This window comes from Mastomys coucha, unplaced genomic scaffold (genome assembly GCF_008632895.1).
Source record: "Mastomys coucha isolate ucsf_1 unplaced genomic scaffold, UCSF_Mcou_1 pScaffold22, whole genome shotgun sequence".
NCBI lineage: Eukaryota > Metazoa > Chordata > Mammalia > Rodentia > Muridae > Mastomys > Mastomys coucha.
This window is the reverse complement of record NW_022196905.1, coordinates 65915583-65936557: the sequence shown is the minus strand read 5'-3', so window position 1 is coordinate 65936557 and position 20975 is coordinate 65915583. Positions and strand designations below refer to the sequence as shown.

Sequence of the window (20975 nt, the reverse complement as noted above, 5' to 3'; positions counted from 1 at the left end):
GCTTTGGAAAGTTTCCCCAGGAAGCTAACCAAATTCCTTTATCTCATCCTATGGCCTATGTACCAGTTTGTTTCTACTACTCGTTCATTCATTCATTCATTTATCCATTCATTCGTTCATTTGAGACAGGGTCTCACTGTGTAGGCCAGGTAGGCTTTGAACTCTCAGTGATCCAGCTGTCCCTGCTTTCCAAATGCACCACCGTTCCTAGTCCTAGAATCTAGAAATTTTATATTATGTTACCTTACTGTTTAACAATTTAACATTACTTTTAACTTTTAGCACATTTTCTCCTGTAGGAGTTTCTGGAAACCTGTATGTAGAATTTCAACATCTAAAGTCTGTTCCTTTGTTAATTTTTTTCCCTTTGCTGAGATTAAATGTTGGGTCACACAGCCTTGTATCATATCCATCTTATTACATAATGATTATTTAAAATAAACTGATATGTATGTGCCTGCTTATTCAAAATACTGTCTGTATATAATGGTGAACATGGCTGCCTTCCCAAATACTGTGTCTAGGAAAAGGAAGTGAATGTTCACATTAGATTAGCTGGTTAGATAAGGCAGATTGCGCAAGACTACTGGCTCATCAGAAGCTCGTCCTGCTGGATTGGACTTGTTTTTCTAAATCTTCATCACCAAGAGAGGGTTCTGCAATGGAGCACCAGCGTTTACATCCCATGGTCTAGGAACCAGTGTTCTGGGTGCACTGAGTGGGTAGACACTCCTCTACCAAAAAACCACAGGCAGGAAGGTAACTCCCAGTTACTCAGTTCTTTTCAAGGGGTTCTGCACTACAGAAGTCATGAGACCACTAGCATCTGGCTTCACCGGCGAGTGTACAATCAGGGATTGAACTCTGACTCAACGCCATTCTCAGGAAGTTTTCTTTTTTTTTTTTTTTTTTTTTTTTTTTTTTTTTTTTTTTTTTATATAAATTGTCATTTAAACCTGCAAGTGGGTGCTAGGTCATTTGCTCACAGAAAAATACATTGTGTTGTATGAATTGTTTTATTATGTGTTTAGCAGAGCGCACAATGCTTTATCCTTCTTTCCTAGATACTATATTTGAGGCACACTACTCATTTTCTTAAAGTGTAATTTTTAAATACAGTGAACAGTACAATTAAGATCTTGTTTTGAATTTCCAGTGTTACCAAGCATCTCTAACTAGAGTAATCAATAATAAATTGTGGCCAAGGAAATTAGAAATCACGAAGAAGCCTATAGGGCCTAAATAGCGAAACAGGGCTATGGAATTAATATTTTCTTTTCCTGGATAAACGTAATTTTGAAGATTATAAAGAGTATGAAACACCACAGAATTAATTTGATTTCTAGAAATGCCAATTTATCTTCATTAAAAGATACTTCCTGTGGTCACAGAACTGAACAAAGCCCTTGACAATTCTGCAGCCTGTGCATTTTAGATAAATCAACAAAGTTCCATGGAGCATTGACTATATGCTGTTTTAATTTTAGAGGCAGTGGGTTGGATCAGATATAGAAATGGCCTGGAGGAGAGAACATTTTCTTGGAATCCTTGATGATATATGACCATTGGGCTACTCATTATAGCTAGTCTAGGGAAGTTGGGTTTATTCAAAACAGGAATCAGTTGGTGTTTATCTTGAATTTGGTGTTAGTCAGCTTTCTGTGGCTATGACAAAGTACCTGAGGTAATTAACTTGGATGGGAGGAAGGTTTGCTGTGGCTCATGGTGCCAGAGGTTACAGTTTATGGTCACTTGATCCCACTGCGTCCTGCCTGTGGATGCACAGTACATGCTGGTAGTAGCTTGCTATGGCTAATAAGTAAAGAGAAACAGGAAGGAGCTAGACTCCCAGCATTCCTTTCAAGGGACTGTCCCCCAGGTGACCCTCTTCCTGCCAGGAGGCTCCACCTCTCAAAAGTACCGAAATCTCCAATACCAGCTCCAGGGGGACACACAAGACATCTAGGAACATTGTGGATACAAGCCAATGCGTTCAGACAGTATCAAGGATGCACTGCATCTTAAGAGTTCGTCACCCTTCACTTCCATCCATGTGTCACTGAAGTTTGTTTTCCACATGGCTCCACCATGTGGATGGTAGAGTAACTACAGTTCTTCTGTGTCACAGAGGAGCATGGCTGATGGAGCCTTTCCCCCACCCTCACATGGTGGGGACTCTCATCTGTCAGAAACTCGGTGACATTCTGGAGTCTTCCTCATTGAAGCATTGGCAAGCTGGTGGGGCGGGAATGGGGATGATTTGAAGGTGTCAGTAGGATGCTTACGAAACAAACCGAGGTTCACCCACATAGCTCACTGCTCTTCAGAGATAGCCACAGGTGTAATGAGAGGTGTAATAGACAGACTTGATGTTACACACACAAATAGCGTGTGTGTGTGTGTGTGTGTGTGTGTGTGTGTGTGTGCGCGTGCGTGCGTGCCAGAAGATCATAAGCTACTAACTAAAGTGAGTGGTTTGGGATGACATCTAATTGTGACTAAAGCTCAAGCTGATTTTATTCCATTACATGGCTAAAGCTTTGGCTCATCCTTTAGCCCTGAGACACATTTTTTTTTTTTAAAATCATTCAAGTTACCGTCTCTCTGCATTTCCATGGGGTGGCTGGTGGAGTGGGAGGTTGCTGCCTGCTGCCGTTTCTCGATACAACCGGCTGTCTTGCCTTTCAGTTGGTAAGCTCTATGAGCTCCGTAGCCGAGCACTGTCTCCCTTCCTTACTCCGAACCTTGTTTGACTGGTACCGACGCCAGAATGGAACTGATGACGAATCCTACGGGTACAGGCCTAGGTCTAGCACAAAGTCTAAGGGGTAAGTGGCTTATCTACTCGTCTTTCCTGGACGTGAGGCACTTGCGGTTGATGGGGTGACGGTGTTATCAAGTCAAGATTGTGTCACTTGGCTACCGGGCACGGATTACTTTATTTAGAGACAAGGTAGATAAGTTTATGCCCGTGTTTAGTAGTAAGAATGAAGGAGAGTTCATGCTTAAACTTTAATAATCAACTTTACCAGTTGAGGGTATCTGTCATAGGCGATTGCTTGAGGCTTAGCGGCTTAGTGCTATACTGCAATAAACTTCCATATGTAAAGTTCATATGTAAAGTTCCACCTTAGATGTGTGAGAAAGTTACCCTACGTTGTGTTTTTATCTAGAAAAGTTAGTCCTTTTATTTATTTCATAGCAATTTTTTTCAAAGCTACCAATGAAGACCATACTAGGTTTTCTAGAGGAAAATGGAAGTGCTTTTCTTGCTCTTGCCAATTCTTCTACATTAGGCTTATTTCTAGTAGACGGAACAGTGAAGTGTATATGATGTATGTATAAATAGCCAATCAACAGGACATGCGGTGCATGCGGTCGGGTACTGAAGCAAAGCCCCCATTGCAGTTGGTGCTAAGTACCCCCACTTCCAATCCTCACTCACTCTTCTCTGCTCACTCACGCACTCACACTCACACATAGTAAACCACACAAACCAACCACTATACAGTAGTCATTTTGGAACTTGGGAGTCACAGCACAGTTCTCATTTTGGCCTCTTGTTTCAGAGATGAGCAGCACCGTGAGAGAGATTACCTCCTGGAACGGCGAGATTTAGCTGTAGACTTCATTTTCTGTTTAGTTTTGGTAGAAGTTCTAAAGCAGGTAAGTGCCTCTGTATCTCCAAGCCTGCATCCCAACTGTCTCCCGAGCCTTCCTGTTTCGGGTCCATTACAGGACCCGAGGATGTTACCTGAGATTCTGGCCTACGAGGTGACCAGATCATTTAATTTAATTACATGTCTTTCCACTTCCTGGACTTGCCTGCTCTGAACTTGTCTGTCCCTAGTTATGTGAAGGTAAACCTTTTTTGCCTTCGCTTGCCATCCGAGATGCATGGTCATGTTCAGAAGAACTAGCTAAGTGGAATTGTGTCACCTAGGGACTTTGGTGCTCTCTGCCTGCCATTTGGCTACTTAATCCTTTCTGCTCTCTCTTCCTTTCCATGAGGTGGAGGTAAAGATGTAAATAGCACCGGAAGTGTCATTTGTTGAAAATGAATAAAGGCGTGCATGCATACACATACTTGTATGAATTTGAAGGATTTTTTTTTTAAGTTGGTAGTCTTTAAGAGATCATACATTATTAAAGGACCATCTGTGTATTTCTAGCTGTGGACTGTGGTTAGAGAAGAAAATTAGAAAATTAAAGATACCCACACGTTTCCCTTATGATGTGTTTGGATAGGAGTTTCATTTTTGTTACTTAGAATGGGATGTAAAAGAATAGCAAATGCCAAATCTAAAAGTAATTTGCAGTCGAGTTTGATTTAGTTAACATAATATATTCTTGGGATTATAATGTTTGTTTTTACAGTGTATGCGAACCAACAGTTGTTTGTAAAATAAAAATCATAACAAATCCATAAAAGAGATAAATGAGTTACTCGAAGGTCACAGGCACCTTAGTATACACGTTTTGTAAAGTTTTTTTTTTTGGTGGTGGTGTTTTTTTTAGTAGATCTGGGAAATCAGATTTCCTCTGTGATTTGACAGGGCAGATTAGGTTTCTCTGTGTTTTTGTTTTTTGGATTTTTCTTTGGCTTTGTTTTTTGAGTGTGGCCAGGATGCCAAGATGCTAAAACCAAAGTTGCTGGGGTGGGAGAGCTATGGGGAGAAAGCACGCTGGCGACCTTGACTGTCCCCTGTGGCTGACTGTGTGTGTCTCTGCTGTGCTGACACCTGTGTGCTGCCTTCTGTGGTCCTGTGATGGGCGGTACTGATCCACCTCTCCATGGTGGGCCCTTGGCAGGACCCTGAGCTCATGAGTTGTAGGGCAGTGGCCACACACTCCTTTCTTGGGTTCCCATCTTCCTGACTGAGAAATCGCAGCCTCCCCACCAGACTCTAGTGTCTAGTGATCTAGCTCACTGTAGATTTTCTCCTTTGCATCTCCTGCAGCTCTCCAGTTGGTCCCTGTCTTGTTGTTGTTGTTGTTGTTTTGGCTTTCCAGCCCGCAAGTCAGCTGTACTTAGTCTGGCTTCAGAGCTTGAACCAATGGCCAACCCATGTCGGGGGAGATGGGGCAGGTTATCCTCCGCTGCCAGTATCCTGCTGTCTCCCTCCCTTTTCTCAGAGTTGCAAGCCTCTTGCCTCAGCCTCTGTAATTCATACAGCCCTCTGAACACAGGACAACATCAGTACCAAGACATATAAGCCTTTTAGAAGTTTTTCTAGTCGGCTTTTTTTTTTTTTTTTTTTTTAAAGCCTTGCTACTGACTCGTAGCTCAGGAGACTCCGGTGTGAGACAAGGCGCTACCTCTGATAAGGATCCGGGTTCTGCTGCCCCATTGTTCCTCCCAGCAGCTCCCTCCCCTCATCCTTGACTCTCTGTCACCTCATTCTAGAGTTCAGTTGTACCCAAGCAAGCAGCAGTGAGTCACTGAGGGCACGTAGAAGCTTCTTCCAAAACTCACACTCAGTGGAGGTTTCTAAAATACAGTGTAACGAACTAACCCAATTTTCTTATGTCAAAATGACATAGAGCTTCATACATCTCCAGAGTAACTGGCTTAAAACATCTTGAGTTTGCCAGGACCTTTGGTTCTATCATGCGTAGTAGGTCCTCGTTAGGCTATGATTCTGTCCTGCTATAGCAGGTGTCCGTGGGGCACTAGAGTATCCATACACCGAGCTCATTGTCGAAGAGGAGTAAGCTACTCACATGACTTAGTCCCTGTCCTTAGAGTATCAGTGATCTCTCCCTGGGTAATGGTTATGCGCTCGCTACTATTTCCCCATGCACGAAGGCTTCTGCAATCTCTGAGCCAGCTGATCATGGTCACTGTTGGGTGGTGGCCAAGGCACATACTAATGTCCCAGCTGTCTGTCCTGTTTGCCAAGGAACTCAGGCTGTGTTGCTTGCCACTAGCCTTTTGTCCTCTGTGTAAAAGAGTAGGCATAATCTACTTTTGTTGCATCACGAGACCTGAACTCAGTAGTACTTGGCTAGTGGGAGATTCCCAGGCAGGGCTCTCCACTGTCTTCATGTTATAGATGAAGAAAAGCCTCGGTGACAGCCATGCGGTAGTTCTCGTTTTTTAAATTTGCAAGTTCTCCTTTTAATAGTAAGAAGTTTTTTGTTTTTTGTTTTTTTGTTGCTTTTTTTTTTGTTTTGTTTTTTGGGGTGGGGTGTTTCCAGACAGGGTTTCTCTGTGTAGCTCTGGCTGTCACTCTGTACACCAGGGTGTCTGCAAACTCAGAAATCCGCCTGCCTCTGCCTCCCAAGTGCTGGGATTAAAGGCGTGCACCACCACTGCCCAGCTAGAAGTTATTATTTTTACTGTATGAAATTAAGTGAAAATTGGCCAGTCTCTTTTCAAATTAAAATTTTCCTTGTAACAAGTTAGTATAAAAATTGACTTAATTTAAAAATGAAATTAAATGGTATTAATTCACCAATGGAACAAACCTGACTCAAGATTTTAAAAATGTATTAAAGAAAAGCAGATAGAAGGGCTGGGTAGATGACTCAGTGACTGGGTAGATGGCTCAGTGGGCAAAGTGCCTGCTGTGTAGCCATGAGGAGCTGAGTTCAGATCCCCAGGATCCCTGGGGACAAGCCCCTGTAACGCTCGTCCCACACCTCGGGTATGAGGCCGGAGAAGCCTTGGAGCTCGCCAGCCTGTCAATCTAGTAGAACTGATACATCCAAGTTGGCTGAGGGACCTGTCTCAATAAGAATGTTGGAGAGATCAAGGAAGCTATCTCCCATGAGCAGGTACACAGCCCCCACCAACACACACATGCACCAAGCACACACACCACACAGTAATAGTGATGATAATTTTAAAAAACGTAGATATACCCCAGTCTTAACGTCCAAGCTCCATGAACACACACATAAAAAAGAACAGGGTGTGGCTTAGGCTGGGGTGTTGTCACCAGGGCTTTTGGATGCCGGTAGAATCACGTTTCCCCGGCACACTGGCATTTAGAAGGTCCGGGATACTTTGGGTCTTACACAGAGTTTTAGGTGTTCACTGAGGCAGTGAGCCAGGTGAGAAACCCTGCTGTAGGCAGATGCTGGGCAACTTGAGATACACAGGATGCACAGAAGCACGTGAGATGCTTGTGGCACGTGGCTTGCCATGCTGGAGAAGGCAGGGTGGGTTTGCGCTCTTTTCTGCTTGTGTCACACCGTATGTCACTGTGAGGAAATGAACACGGTCACCTTCGTCAGGAGTAAGCCTTGTGAGTACTCCTGTCTCAGTGTGATTTTGTGGTAAGACATGACAAGAAGAAAAAATTTCACAAGCTAACCACTGGAGTAAACTGTGGGCATTGTGTGGTGCCCACTGCATCCACCCTTCTGGAATGTTCAAGGGGAACCAAAATCGTTACTGATAACCACAGCAACAGCAGCCATCAGTTGGGGAAACTTGATCCTGTTACCCACACGAGTAGAACTCTTTTCTGTCTGAGCCAGTAGATTCCACTCCAGGTTCTGGCCACTTTTCCACATTGTTTTCACTCTTTGGTTTTTACGAGACAGGGTTTCTCTGTTTCGCCTTGGCTGTCCTGGAACTCGCTCTGTAGACCAGGCTGGCCTCAAACTCAGAAATCCACCTGCCTCTGCCTCCCAAGTGCTAGAATTAAAGGCGTGTGCCACCACCGCCTGGCCTGTTTCCAGTCTTGAAATGAGTAGCGAGGAATGGTTGTGACCAGGCTCAGCTCTGGAAGTAAAATCCTAGAGGTGCGGTCTCCTGCCGTAAACTTCTATGCAGTCTTTGTCCATTCTTCCTGCGTCCGTCTTTGTCTTCTGGCTTTAAGTAAGAACAGACCAGGTATTCTGTCCACATTTGCTTCATTGTTTAAATAGTTTTTGTATTTTAGAAACTGGGGACATAGAATATTCTAGAGAAACCCCAACTCCACAAGTTCATGTATAAAGCCTGTCGTAATGGAAGTGAATGGTACAATCATGCGAGACACTGTTGCAGAAGGCACGTTTAAAATGCTGATCTCGGTGGGTCTAGGGTAGGGTGACAGAGAACTCTGAGTGGCCAGGCGCTGTCCTGGCTGAGAATTTTGGAGTATCTATCACAAACACGGAGTATCTGGGAGATGTCATAGGTTTAGGGTACCTTGCGTTTCACACCACACATCACTGTGAGGAGATTGGTGTGAGAAAAACCACAGCAGTTTACCACAGGAGGTGCCTCCCCTTCCCTCCAAGTCAAGTCCCTCAAAATGTAGTCACATTATTTTGAGGTCACAGATACTTGGGTCTGGCCTGCCCCATGACCATTGTGAGTGGTGAGTCGGGCCTATCATCCAAGCACATGTTGTTTTGTAGCCAGGTTTGCTTTGTTACCTCTCTGCAGATGTCTACTCCAGTCAGAAAATGGGGTTAGTGTCCTGACGGACCGAGACTTACATGACATGTGGCCTACAGAGGAAGCGGAAACTCAAGTTTTTACATAGCAAGAAGAGAAACTTGCATAGTGTCACTTGGTGACACTGTCCCACCATCATAACAGCTCCCCCTCTTCATTGAGCCTCAGCAACTGTTTGCCTCAGAGACTTAAAATTGGCTCTGTAGACTTTTAACCCCACCCCCACCCCCACACACAGGAGAAGGGTGTGGAGAGCATCCCTGGATACTCATCTGAGAGCCAAGCCTCTCCCTCCACAGATGCCAGTGGCCTGGTGGTTCTGAGAGGCCCTAGAATGTAGAGAAGACAGAAAGTGGGCATCTGTGCAGCTATGTGGACGTCACCATCCACGTTCACTGTAGTAATACAATTCTAACATATAGGTACTTTCAAAGATTTTACAAAAATTGGAAGCTTCTGTGGTTTTCTTTCTCTTCATGTTAGACCTCTGGTCCCTGGAATGGGATAAATCATGATTCTGCTTCAGATAGACAGTTAACATTGATGTCTGTGTGGGTGTCTGTGTGTGCTGGTTTTAAATGTCTGTTTACATGTGAGCCTACTGCTGAGTTTGCAAACTCTGATTTAAACCTAATTACATGGGTTTGAAGTCCTGTCCCTTACTGCCTTCCTTCTTGACTATTCTGCTAATTTTTATAATAGTTTTTAATTTAAAAAAAATTGTGTTGTGTATGTATTTCAATAATAGTGTTTCTCTTGATTTTGAATGTTCCTTTACTCTAATAATATTGTTTGTTATCATCTAGTCCTTACCTTTGCACTCATAATTAGCTATTGAGATCAGCCAGTGTAACTGTTGCGTATTTTTAGGCATGTAATTGTCACTATGGAAATGTGAGATGGCTCAGGGGTTAAGTGCTCTTACTGCTCTTGGAGTGGATCCACGCCGGATTCCCAGCACCGATGCTGGGCAGCTCACAACTGCCTGGAACTCCAGCTCCAGGGGTCCCTACCCTGCTGACATCCATGGGCATCTACAGTCACATGCACTCACCCACATACATACACATAACTGAAAAGAATATAAATAAATCTCTTTCCAAAGCAGAGGAAGTGTTTCATTCTGTTGTAGTTTTAGTAACGGGAGACCTACAAATTAAATTGATGAAAGACAGATTGACAGGTAAAAGGACCTTCTGTGTCCGCACGTGGAGGCCTTTATAAGAGAGAAATGGAGGTAGAGAAAGGGAGACCATTTTTACCAAGAGTAATTGACTTGTAAAAGAGATGGATTTCGGATTTCTAGAGGCGGTACAGTATAGGAGAGTAAATATACACAGGAGAACATTAGTGTCCGCTAACAGCTATTTAATAAGACCTATTTATACAGCCCCATCTCTGTACTGACATCCTGTCTCCCATAATAATGTGTCTTCTTCCTGATTTGGAAGGCTTTAATACCTCGTCAGGGGTGAAATCCTCCAGAGAGTGACACTCACACCCTGGTTGTAGACAGCTCAGAAGAGAGAGCTTTACATCGCTTTACATCTGTCTCTCATCTGCCTCGAGTTTAAAATAACCTGCATCTCACAATGCAATGAGTGGGTAGCATGCTATGATGCCTTTACTTGCATATGTGCAGTGTGGAAAGTGCCACCAGCCCCACCAGCGGGGCATAGGAAGCCTTGTTACTAACATTATCTTTCCAAGTTGCTCTTGTCGGACTTCATGCTCCGGCCCCCCTCAGGTGTAAACTAACAGCGTGTGCATTTTCCTTGAATTACTTCTAAAATGTTTATTGCCTCAGGAATAGATTATTGATAGCATTGAAAGGATGAGACTACTCATAAAAGTTTACTGGGCTCCTTAAGCCTTCCTGACATGATGTTTTTTTCTTTAAATTCTAGATTCCTGTTCACCCTGTGCCCGACCCCTTAGTTCACGAGGTTCTAAACCTAGCTTTTAAGCACTTTAAACACAAGGAAGGGTAAGTGTTAACTAACTTCAGTTTGCTGCTTTTCTGCAGTGCAGATTCAGGCTGTTTAAGTAAAAATGGAAAATTCTCTCACCCCTCCTATGTCTGGCTGTCTTAAGGTTGCTATGTAGACTAGACTGGGCTTGAACTCTTGATCCGTTTGCCTTGGAGTCCCCAAGGCTGGAATGGCAAGCTTGCATACCATACCTGGCTCCCAAGTCTGGATCTTATAATGAGTTCAGAGCAATCATCTCCCACTTGATTTTAGTCTTTCCCAAATATGGGAAAAATTTTGTAAAAAAAAAAAAAATAATTGATGGCACTGTGGATTGGATTCATAAGATCGAGGAAGTTAAATTTCATGGCCACTTAAAATGTATACAGAAGGAAATTCATGGAGTTTTTAATCCTACAAGTAAGTGTTCAGCCAAGATGTTATAAAACTCTGATAAGGAATTTTATTGTTGATTTCCTTCTTTTTCTTCTTCTTTCTGGTTCTGTTTTGTTTTTCACTTTGCTTTGGAGACAGGTTTTCACTCTGAAGCTCAGGATGGCCTGGACCTCAACTATATTGTTCGTGTTAGCCCCATACTGCTTGTCATCCCCCTGCCTCAGCTTCCCAGGGCCTAGGGTTACAGGTGTAAGCCACCACACCCAGCTTTCTGATAAGGAATTTCAGTCATATAGAGAGAAAACACTTACTAAAACACCACGTCCGTTCTGTTGTTTCAGATATTCAGGGACCAACACGGGGAACGTGCACATCATTGCGGATTTATACGCAGAGGTGATCGGTGTGCTCGCCCAGTCCAAGTAAGCAGTGGAAACCATTGTCTGTGCTTTGGAGTGAATTGTTCCTGATAGAGCCACACTGATGACTTCACACCTGCCCTTTTGGTACCCAAATTGTCATGAGGCTTGGTGGCAGCCTTGCTTAGTCTCCTGAGCGATACAGCCTGCATTTATTCATTTCTGGCCTTTGTATACATCTGAATCAAGTCAGAAGTTGTCCAGAAGAGTCCTAACATTACTTCAATCCCAATTCAAGAATTCTGTGAAAAAGAAAACAAAATTAACAACTGTTCATTTAGAGCTTTGAGCAAAGCTAATTAATTTTATTGCTTTCTAGTTGAGTGCTTTTATTTCCTAGGCTGTACTAAAGTGAATTCTAATCATCTTGTATTAATACAAAATCGTTTTTAGTAGCTCGGAAAGATACCAAGGAAGGAAGGGAGGATAAAAGAGGCTGGATTAGTCCAGTGCAAACACTCGCTTCAGGAGCTGCAGTCACAGGGCGGTACTGAACCGGCTCCTGTGGACTGGCACTTCAGGCTCTGTGCTTGCTCCTCCAACTGGAAGTGTCTGCGTTTGCTCTTGTTGCTCCTGGGAAATGTGTTAGGAGAGTAGTATCAGTTTATGTGTTTAATTGGATGAGTTTTTAAGAGTCTTTGGTCCTGAATCCCCACATAGCAACCACTGTAAATTCTTAAGAAGGCAAGCTTAATTGTCATCAGTGTGTAAAGCCATTTGTAATATCCAGTAATATATATTATTTAGTACATTTTAATTTTAATTTTTACTAGAGAACCTTTGTATAGGTCATGCCATAAGACTTTAGAACATAGTTTCAAGTATTTTAAGTGATCAACACCTTCCCTGCCCCATCCCCTGCCAAAATAGAACCTAAATGTTGCGTTCCACTTAGTCCACAATGACTCCTCAACTCAGGTGAAGAGACACAAAATCATAGGTATAAGGAATGATTGCTTTGTCTTTACATTCATAATTCCTGGAGTTTATAAAAATAAAAATGTGTCTCGGTCTTAGAAACATCTACCAAATTCTAAATAATACACTGGCAAGCTAGATGAGGGAAAATGCTAAGTTACTGGCCAAGGTAACCCTGTGTGTCAGGGGTGATCTAAATATTTGGCTGGGGAATTTATGGTAGCAGCCTCACTCAAATGAGTTGTGAGAGAAGGAAACGCAGCACTGTGGAGCCGCACTGAAGGGTCTCCACTTATGTGCGTAAGGAACATGGAGGAGTGTGAAGGGATTCACACCACATGAGACTCACACCCACGGTGTTCCCACTGAGGGGGACGAGGCCCAGGGAGGGAGGCCTGTCAACGAAGGCAGAATCTGGTCTAGAACAATTCTGATTGTAGTGATTTAAATTCAATCTCTGATCATCGTTCCTATGGATTTTTTGGCTGTTGTATTTTGTTTAGTTTTGTTTTTGAGGCAGGGTGTCACTGTTATAGTAGCCTAGGTTGACCTAGAACTTGCTGCACAGTCTAGATTGGCCTCAGACTCTCGCCAAAGCTCCCATCCCAGCCTCTGATTCTATCCATGTACCAGAGTGCTTGGCTTTAGAGACCTGTTTTCAATATAACCAAAGAAATATCAGTCACACAGGTTGTAGATTTAAACTCAGGATTGTGCTCACATTTCACAAACCTTCTGATCAAGTGATCCTAGTGACATAGGGAGAATAGATCCTTTCATCTGTGTTTCTGCACATGGGACACTAATTTTCAGTTATAATCAATACCCTACAATTGATTGGTCTCTTTGAATTAATTTGTAGTCCCTGATCAATTCCCCTATGTAACTGTCATAGGAAACTTAGAAAAGGGCTTTAAATTTTGGAGACAATCTTATTCATACAATGATACTTTGTGAGGACATTATTTAGTGCTGTTTTATTGTTAGCAATAAACAGCCATGACATAAAATATCCTCTATGATTTCTTCTCTCAGAGCCACTGGCTTTAAAATAAGCCTAGAGTACATTAGTATAGTCACATCCTACTGGGAGAGTTTCTCTGGTCACTTCAAGGAGGGCAGAGAATGGAGGTGTATAAGTCCTTCGAGATATATATCCCTTGATCTCACCTTAAAGATCACGTGGGTAGTTAGTGGTTTGTTTGTTTTATTCAAGTCCATGATATCTCTGTGTACATTAAAGGTTCCAGGCCGTGAGGAAGAAGTTCGTGACTGAGCTGAAAGAGCTGCGGCAGAAGGAGCAGAGTCCGCACGTGGTCCAGAGCGTCATCAGCCTAATCATGGGGATGAAGTTCTTCCGAGTGAAGATGTACCCCGTGGAAGACTTCGAAGCATCCTTTCAGTTCATGCAGGTGACAGTCATCTTCAGGGCTGGCAGTTACAGTTAGCCCCAAACTATCTGTTCGCATTCCTTTTCAGGCCAGCACTACTGATTTGTTTATTTATTTATTTTTAAATTCCACGTGTGATAGCTATCCTTGCTGTAGAGTAGCTCTGTTCTGACTTCAGGCCACCTTGCCTTAGCTTTGGGATAAAATAAGCAAGTGTTGTTGAAAATGTGACGATTACGAATTCTTCAACCTCTTGTCAGTCTAAACATCCCTTTTTCCCTTCAAGGAATGTGCTCAGTATTTCTTAGAAGTGAAAGATAAGGATATAAAACATGCACTTGCTGGCTTATTCGTGGAGATTCTTATCCCCGTCGCTGCTGTGAGTATATGCCTGTATCTTCATACCATGGGTCATAGAAAAGTCATGCTTCCCTTTCTTCCCGGAAAACTCTTGAGCCTCTGCTGGCCTCGCTCCCTGTGCTCCCCTCACTCTCCGTGCTCCCCTCGCTCCCTGTGCTCCCCATACCTCAGAGGTCAGGTTTGTTATGTTGTTGGGTATAGATGGCTTTGTGCTTCATTTCAAAGATTTTGATTACTTTCCAATTATTGTAGACGACAGGGCAAATCTAGCCTCCTTTTGTCTTGGCCAGATATGAAAGTTAATTGTATTTTATTCAAATTTCACTCCAGGTAAAGTTTTAGTGAATGGGCTTATCTTCATGTTGAGAAACAGAACTGCTCAGGCTTTCACTTTCACTCATGGCCCAGTGGCCTATGCATTTTTATGAATTGCCTGCCGTGCTCACAGGCTGTTTCGGAAACATGCTTAGGAGAGGTGGGGTAGCCAGAAGATTGCTTTTTGTGTTTGTTTGGAGACAGGGTTTCTCTGTGTCCTGGAACTCACTGTATAGGTCAGGCTAGCCTCAAACTCATAGACATCCGCTTACCCCTGCCTCCTGAGTGCTGGGATCAAAGGCGTACATCACCACTACCAGGCTAAGATTGGATTTTAAAAAAAGTGAAGATATTGGGAAATGAATGACAGTGGTTGGCACAGCTTTGAAACTTGCCTTTCCTTTCAGCTTACCACTAAATTAGGATGGATTTTTTTTTTTAAATGGGTACAAATAAAAGCTGTGAATTAAAGATTTGCCAATGGCACAGTCAACTTTCAAACTAGATTCACCTTATTAACGAACGGGCAAGGCTATCTTTATTTAAAAAAAAAAAAAAGTCAGTCATCATTGTCATCTCTCATCTGTAATGACTTAACCCCAAGACCATTCACTCTTGAGTATGTTGGATAGAGAGTCTATAGAGGATTTTGTAGAGACATGCTTTGACCCATAACCCCAGTCCTCTTATGAAAGTGCTACCATTATCCTGGAACTTCTTGCATCTCCAATGACCTCCTTCCCCTCCTTGCCTGGCTGGCCTGTCTTTATTCCTTCATTATTTTCTGTCTTCTATGTATCAGGGACTCATCTGTGTATAGAAAATAGACCCCAGCAAGCTGGGAAGTATTCTGTATGGCTCTCAGGCTTATTTCTGGCATGCAAACAGAGAATAAACTTGGATGCAGCCTATGCAGGGTGTCATGTCATGGCAGGCACCGAGAAGAACTTGCGTGGGTACACAGACGGAAGGATTCGCTGAGGGTAGGGGAGTTGAACTCTTAAATAGAATATGATTATGTAAGAACCATCTTGAGAGATGGTGACAGCTGAGCAAACACTAAGAGAGAAAGACATGCTCTGTCTGGGGAAAGAGCATCTCTGACATCCAGTATGGGTGCCCTCAGGTGTTGTAGAGGCAGCCAGGAAGATGCTGTGTGGCTTGTCTCATCTCACAGGGGCAGGGCTGTAGTAGCTGAGGCTGAAAGGGTTACGTAGGAGGTTTGTTCAATAAACGAGCTGGGCTCAGCTTAGAGCTCACTTCCTCATAGTGTCCATCCGGTGGCCTCTCTGCAGAGCACAGCTGGCTCGTCCTCGTGCACCTGCTCTGCATTCTCACCTCCCATCTGCTCCCTTGCATCCTCTGCTTGTTTCAGCAGGCCAGGGACCGGGTTTACTTTGTAACATTTGGTACATAAGACTTGTGTGTAAATCTCAGTGAATCATTAACTTGGCAGACAGGTCTCATAATGCTCTTATGGTTTACGGGCAGTGACCGTTTTTATCCCTGTTTGTCTTTAATTCTTTCCTTAGGCTGTTAAAAATGAAGTCAATGTCCCCTGTTTGAAAAATTTTGTGGAGATGCTGTATCAGACTACATTTGAACTAAGTTCCAGAAAGAAGCATTCACTGGTACCGAGAAGTGTTTCAAACCTTCGTGTGCTGCATTGGGTGTTTTAGTAATTGATTTATGACCCCTGTAGAGATTGAAGAAGTGTAAAATGTGAAGTTGTGAAGTACCCAGGACAGGGCACATTTGCACATGTACTTTCTCCTGTTGCATTTTAGATTTTCTAACTTTTTATTATTAAAAAGAGAGAGAGAGTTGCCAGGAATGTTAGAGATGGGGAGGAGGAGGGAGAAAGAAAGGGAAAAGGAGGGGAGGAAGGGACACAGAGAGAGAGGAGAGGAACAGAGAGGGAGGGAGAGAGAGGGTGAAATGGGAGGGCGTGGGGAAGGGAAGGAGACAGACTTTATTGAATAACTACAAGGCCCCTGCCCTCTGAGTTGTAACTGGAGCACTACCTTGCAGATGGCCAGTCTTACTTTACTGCCTCTGTATTTATGGGTCCTTCAGACCTCCTACCCAGTGTTTAACTGTCTTGACAGGTGTCTTAAGGTCTATATTATGTTATGTGTTGAATATAGTTTTATATTAAACTATAACTTTTTTTATTTTATACCATAAAATTATATTAGGAAGTATCATGGGTTTTTTTGTTTGTTTTTTTGTTTTGTTTTGTTTTGTTTTGTTTTTTCTGAGACAGGGTTTCTCTGTGTAGCCCTGGCTGTCCTGGAACTCACTCTGTAGACCAAGCTGGCCTTGAACTCAGAAATCCGCCTGCCTCTGCCTCCCAAGTGCTGGGATTAAAGTCGTGGGCCACCACCGCCTGGCCTAAAAGTATCATGTTTAAGAACCATTCCCTGTGCCATTTCATTGTTTCTGTTCTGAAGTTGATGGCACTCCTCCCCCCCACCCCCCCACCCCCCAGTAAACCCATCCACTTCACACTATTTTCCTGCAGTTAGGGAAAGTGTAGAGAATTGGTCGAATATTGACCATCCACGTTGAAGCGAAAATAATCATGAATTTTTTTGTTTGTTTGTTTGTTTGTTTTTCCGAGACATGATTTCTCACTTGTGGCAGACATTGCCCTGAATGCTTCACATTCTGTGGTGCACTTGAAGCCTCACGCCTCAGTTGGACATTTGTGGTCATCACTGGTCACTTTATATGTTTGGAAAATAAGGCACTGTAGTCATGTGCTTGGCCATAGTCAGCTGGAACTCAAATGCCCGGCTGACCCTTGCTCTGTTCAGAAGCACTGTAGTGGGGTCCAGGGAGAAGGAAGAACTTATCCCAACTTGGGAGATGCTGGCTCAAGGGACTGGTCTCAAGGAATGTGACCTTTCCTTGTTAGACTGTGAAGTGACATTTCAGATTGAAAATGGGGAAGCTGTATTAACGTGTCTTGAATGTCTTTTCTTCAAGTGCATAAATGAAGCCATCATCCAGGAGTCCTGCATCTTGCCCTGAAGAGTGTTAATTCTCTTTTTTTCTCTCCCTCACAGGCTTTGTACCCACTAATTACCTGTCTTTTATGTGTCAGTCAGAAACAGTTTTTTTTAAATAACTGGCATATTTTCCTACAAAACTGTTTATCACATTTAAAGGTAAGACACTGTAGCATCTCTGACCCTGTGGATGCTGTGATGTGCTCATTTCTCTGTGTCCATGGAACAACTTTGATTACTCTTGGTGCATTTGGATAATACATTTGTGATAGTCTTTTGTGGACCTTACTTCTGTAGGGAATCCTGTATGGAAATTAATAAACCTTTACTTGAACATTTTAGCATTGTATTAAATGCAGAATTATATATGTCAAGGGTCATCATATCTTAGGTGTAGTAGTATTTACTTATAAATACAATTATTAAGAATTATGAATAAGCTGTTACTTAGCTCTTGAAACCCTTCATGTACGTATTCTGTCTGTTGTTTTAAGAAAGTTCAGTAATGTTCGCTCAAGCCTGAGTAATATGCAAAAGCTTTGATAGTAAATTGTCATGAAATCCTCCATCCTGAGTGTGTGCAGCCGGATGTTGAACACGGGGCCCCAGACCCTCAGCGTGTAAGCTCCTTAAGCTGTCAGTCACGTGAACAGAGGGGTACTTGTTACTAACACCATCTGGCACGAACACACTTGTCCTTTCTGAGTGTCACCAACACAGTGGTGAGAGTCTGTAGAGAGACCGTTTTCTTCCCAGGATGCTTGGCTCACCTGGTCCTCATTCCTCTTTGGCTAGTAACACAGTCTACCTCGGAAGGGTGTGTCTTGGTTCCCGAGGCTTCATCTGCATGTCCTGCAAATACAGGGTTAAAGGAGTCCATTCAGATATTCGCTTACAAGTCAGAGAAGTGGAATCGATTGACATTCTCCTTCCTGTTCTGACATTCCCCTTCCTATTCTTTGTCTGAGTTACCTGGAGATTGAAAGCCTGATGTTTTAACAGTAGTAAAACCAAGGCACAGCTAGGTTAAACGAAGGTCTCAGTCTGTGTGACTCAGAGTTTTTGTGAACAGGAGTCATTTACCCTTCAAGAATAGTCCTCTGGATATAACTTGTAATATCTTCATGATTTAATATATTATCTTCAGGCCTGCTTTGACTTCATAGTACGGTATATGGAAGCTGTAAGTCTTCAAAAAGCGCTTTTGTCTGATTTTCCTTTAACACATACATTCATTTATATTATTCCTTCTTAGATGAGCCTTGATAATCGTCTTTAGTTATGGAACCCTCCAAGACTAGATTAAGTTGATTAAACTTTTTTGTCTCACAACCAGGAAAGAAACACTACCAGGCATTTACCTGGTAACGGTTTCTGTCCTCATTCTGATGAGTCACACGGGTGTGACTAAGGGAGTGTGCCAGCTTCCTAGGCAGTCTTCTTCTGGAAGATGTGTATTTAATGTTTCTGGGCATGACAGTTCATACCTTTCTGTTGCTTTGTTGGAGTTTCTTTATATCTTTGTCTCCACCTAACATACTTACAATGCTTTCCCAATACCTTAACCCCTGCCCCCCCCCCCTTTTTGTCTTGAGGCTTCCATTTAAAATGCTGTTTTCTTTGAACCCTTACCTCCCTTTAAATATTTCTGGCATATTGCCCATTTGAGTGAATGGCTGCATCAATCTGCCAGGCTAGAGGAGATAAGGACCACCCAGCACAGCATGAGTATTTGGATTACAGTTGTCTTGGCCATTAACCCTTAACTTACATTAAGGCTCTATTCAGCAGAAATTGTGCGACTTGGCTCCTGCTTGTTAAGCTTCCAATATTGTGGCTCTTGTGCTTAATTATAAAAGGAGATTTAAATATTCTAAGAAATGTTGTGCTAGTTATGTGTAATACTGAGTTATATTTCTCCTATTTATTGGAAAATTTAATAAAAGGCCTTTTCTAATCAGTTATCTGATTCACGTGAATCTATTGATTTTTTTTTTTAAATCCACCTAAAAGTATTTTCATTTAATTGCTACCACTCCTTCCTAGGATTCATTTTTCTAATGTCTGCTGGGCGCTAGATGGGTTGAATCTTGACATTTTTCCCTGTAGCCAAGGCAGAAAGATCTGCATGTAAGTCGCTGGTAGTGATAGATGTAGGTCTGCATCCACAGTCACCCCGTTTTATGATTCTGCACCTTCCGGTCCACCATACTCTCCTAGAATGTACGGAAAGGAATGCTTTATTGTTCTAAGGAAGCATCTTGGCTGTAGTTCTGGGATATTAAGACTTTATGCTCCAGAGTTATATGAATAAGTATAGTGAGTATTCTAGGCACTTATAACTATTATACATACAGCATTTTTAAAAAAAAAATGACCCTACGAGGCTGAGGAGACAGCTCAGGGTAGTGACAGCCAGAATTAGGATTTCCAGGACCCATATAGATGCTATGTGGGCATTGCAGCTTCCCTATAATCCACCACTTGGAATGTGGAGACAAGATTAATCAGCAGGACAAACTGGCCACCTAGACTAGACCAGCAGCTTCAGTTCAATTGACAGACTCTGCCTGCCAGCTAGGTATTGTGGACAGTGGTGGAGGAAGACTCCAGAAGTTAGCTTCACACCTACACACCCATACTCACACGCACACACGCACGCACGCACACACCCATACACACACACATACCCATACACACACACACACACACACGCATGCACACATACCCACACACCCATACACACACATGCACGTGCACATGTACCCATACACATACCCACACACCCATACACACCCACGCACACACCCACGCACACCCACCCACACACACATGCACGCACACACCCACACATGCACATGCATGCACATACCCCCCAACACGCACACACCCATGCACACACACACGCACGCACACACCCACACATGCACACGCATGCACATACCCCCCCACGCACACACCCATGCACACACACGCATGCCTGCACACACCTACACACATACACATACCCACACACCCATACACACACACACACACACGCACGCACGCACACACCCATATACACACACATACCCATACACACATGCACACACACACACCTATACACACATACTCACACACCCATACCCCCCCACGCACACACCCATACACACACACATACCCACACACCCATACACACACACTTACAGACACACACACACACACGCACGCACACACGTGCACACACACACCCATACACACACCCATACACACACCCACATACCCACACGCACACACCCATATACACACCTACACATACATGCATACATGCACACACCCACACATGCACATGCACACGCATGCACACACCCATACACACACACAGGCACACACCCATACACACACGCGTGCACGCATGCACGTCTGCACACACGCACGCATGCACACACATATGCACGCACACACACATGCGCACATGCACGCACGCACAAGCAGTCACAGCTTGCACACAGACACATGCTAAGAACACTTTTAAAGTCAGTATGTCACATTTTTAATTTGGCAGTCACAATAAAATGGGCTTCATTGCTATCTGCTCGTGTGTGAGAAAATGGCACTTCATTTCCACTGAACAGTTAATTTTTAAATCTTTGTATTCTTAACAGAAATACGGTAAATTTCCACTCCTTTATCATTAGTCAGTTTAGGTTCAATTGGCTTACAAATAGCAATTTTAGAGTTTCTGAAGAATTACTAAGAGTCAGAGAGATGGAGTCAGGACCATGGAGAAATAACCCAGGGATTGGCCCGCCATC

At 43.2% G+C, this 20975-nt stretch overlaps 1 protein-coding gene across 18 annotated transcripts in view; it reads left to right on the top strand.

Moving 5' to 3' along the window:
- Positions 1–20975, top strand: part of Fryl (FRY like transcription coactivator) — a 239220-nt gene that overhangs the window by 125255 nt on the left and 92990 nt on the right. For all 18 annotated transcript variants that reach the window (XM_031342660.1, XM_031342658.1, XM_031342654.1 and 15 more), the window contains 8 exons: positions 2689–2828; positions 3570–3666; positions 10306–10385; positions 11106–11186; positions 13345–13513; positions 13779–13871; positions 15700–15798; positions 17239–17340. In XM_031342660.1, the coding sequence (XP_031198520.1) occupies positions 2689–2828; positions 3570–3666; positions 10306–10385; positions 11106–11186; positions 13345–13513; positions 13779–13871; positions 15700–15798; positions 17239–17340 (861 nt within the window). The remainder of the gene's footprint in view (positions 1–2688; positions 2829–3569; positions 3667–10305; positions 10386–11105; positions 11187–13344; positions 13514–13778; positions 13872–15699; positions 15799–17238; positions 17341–20975) is intronic.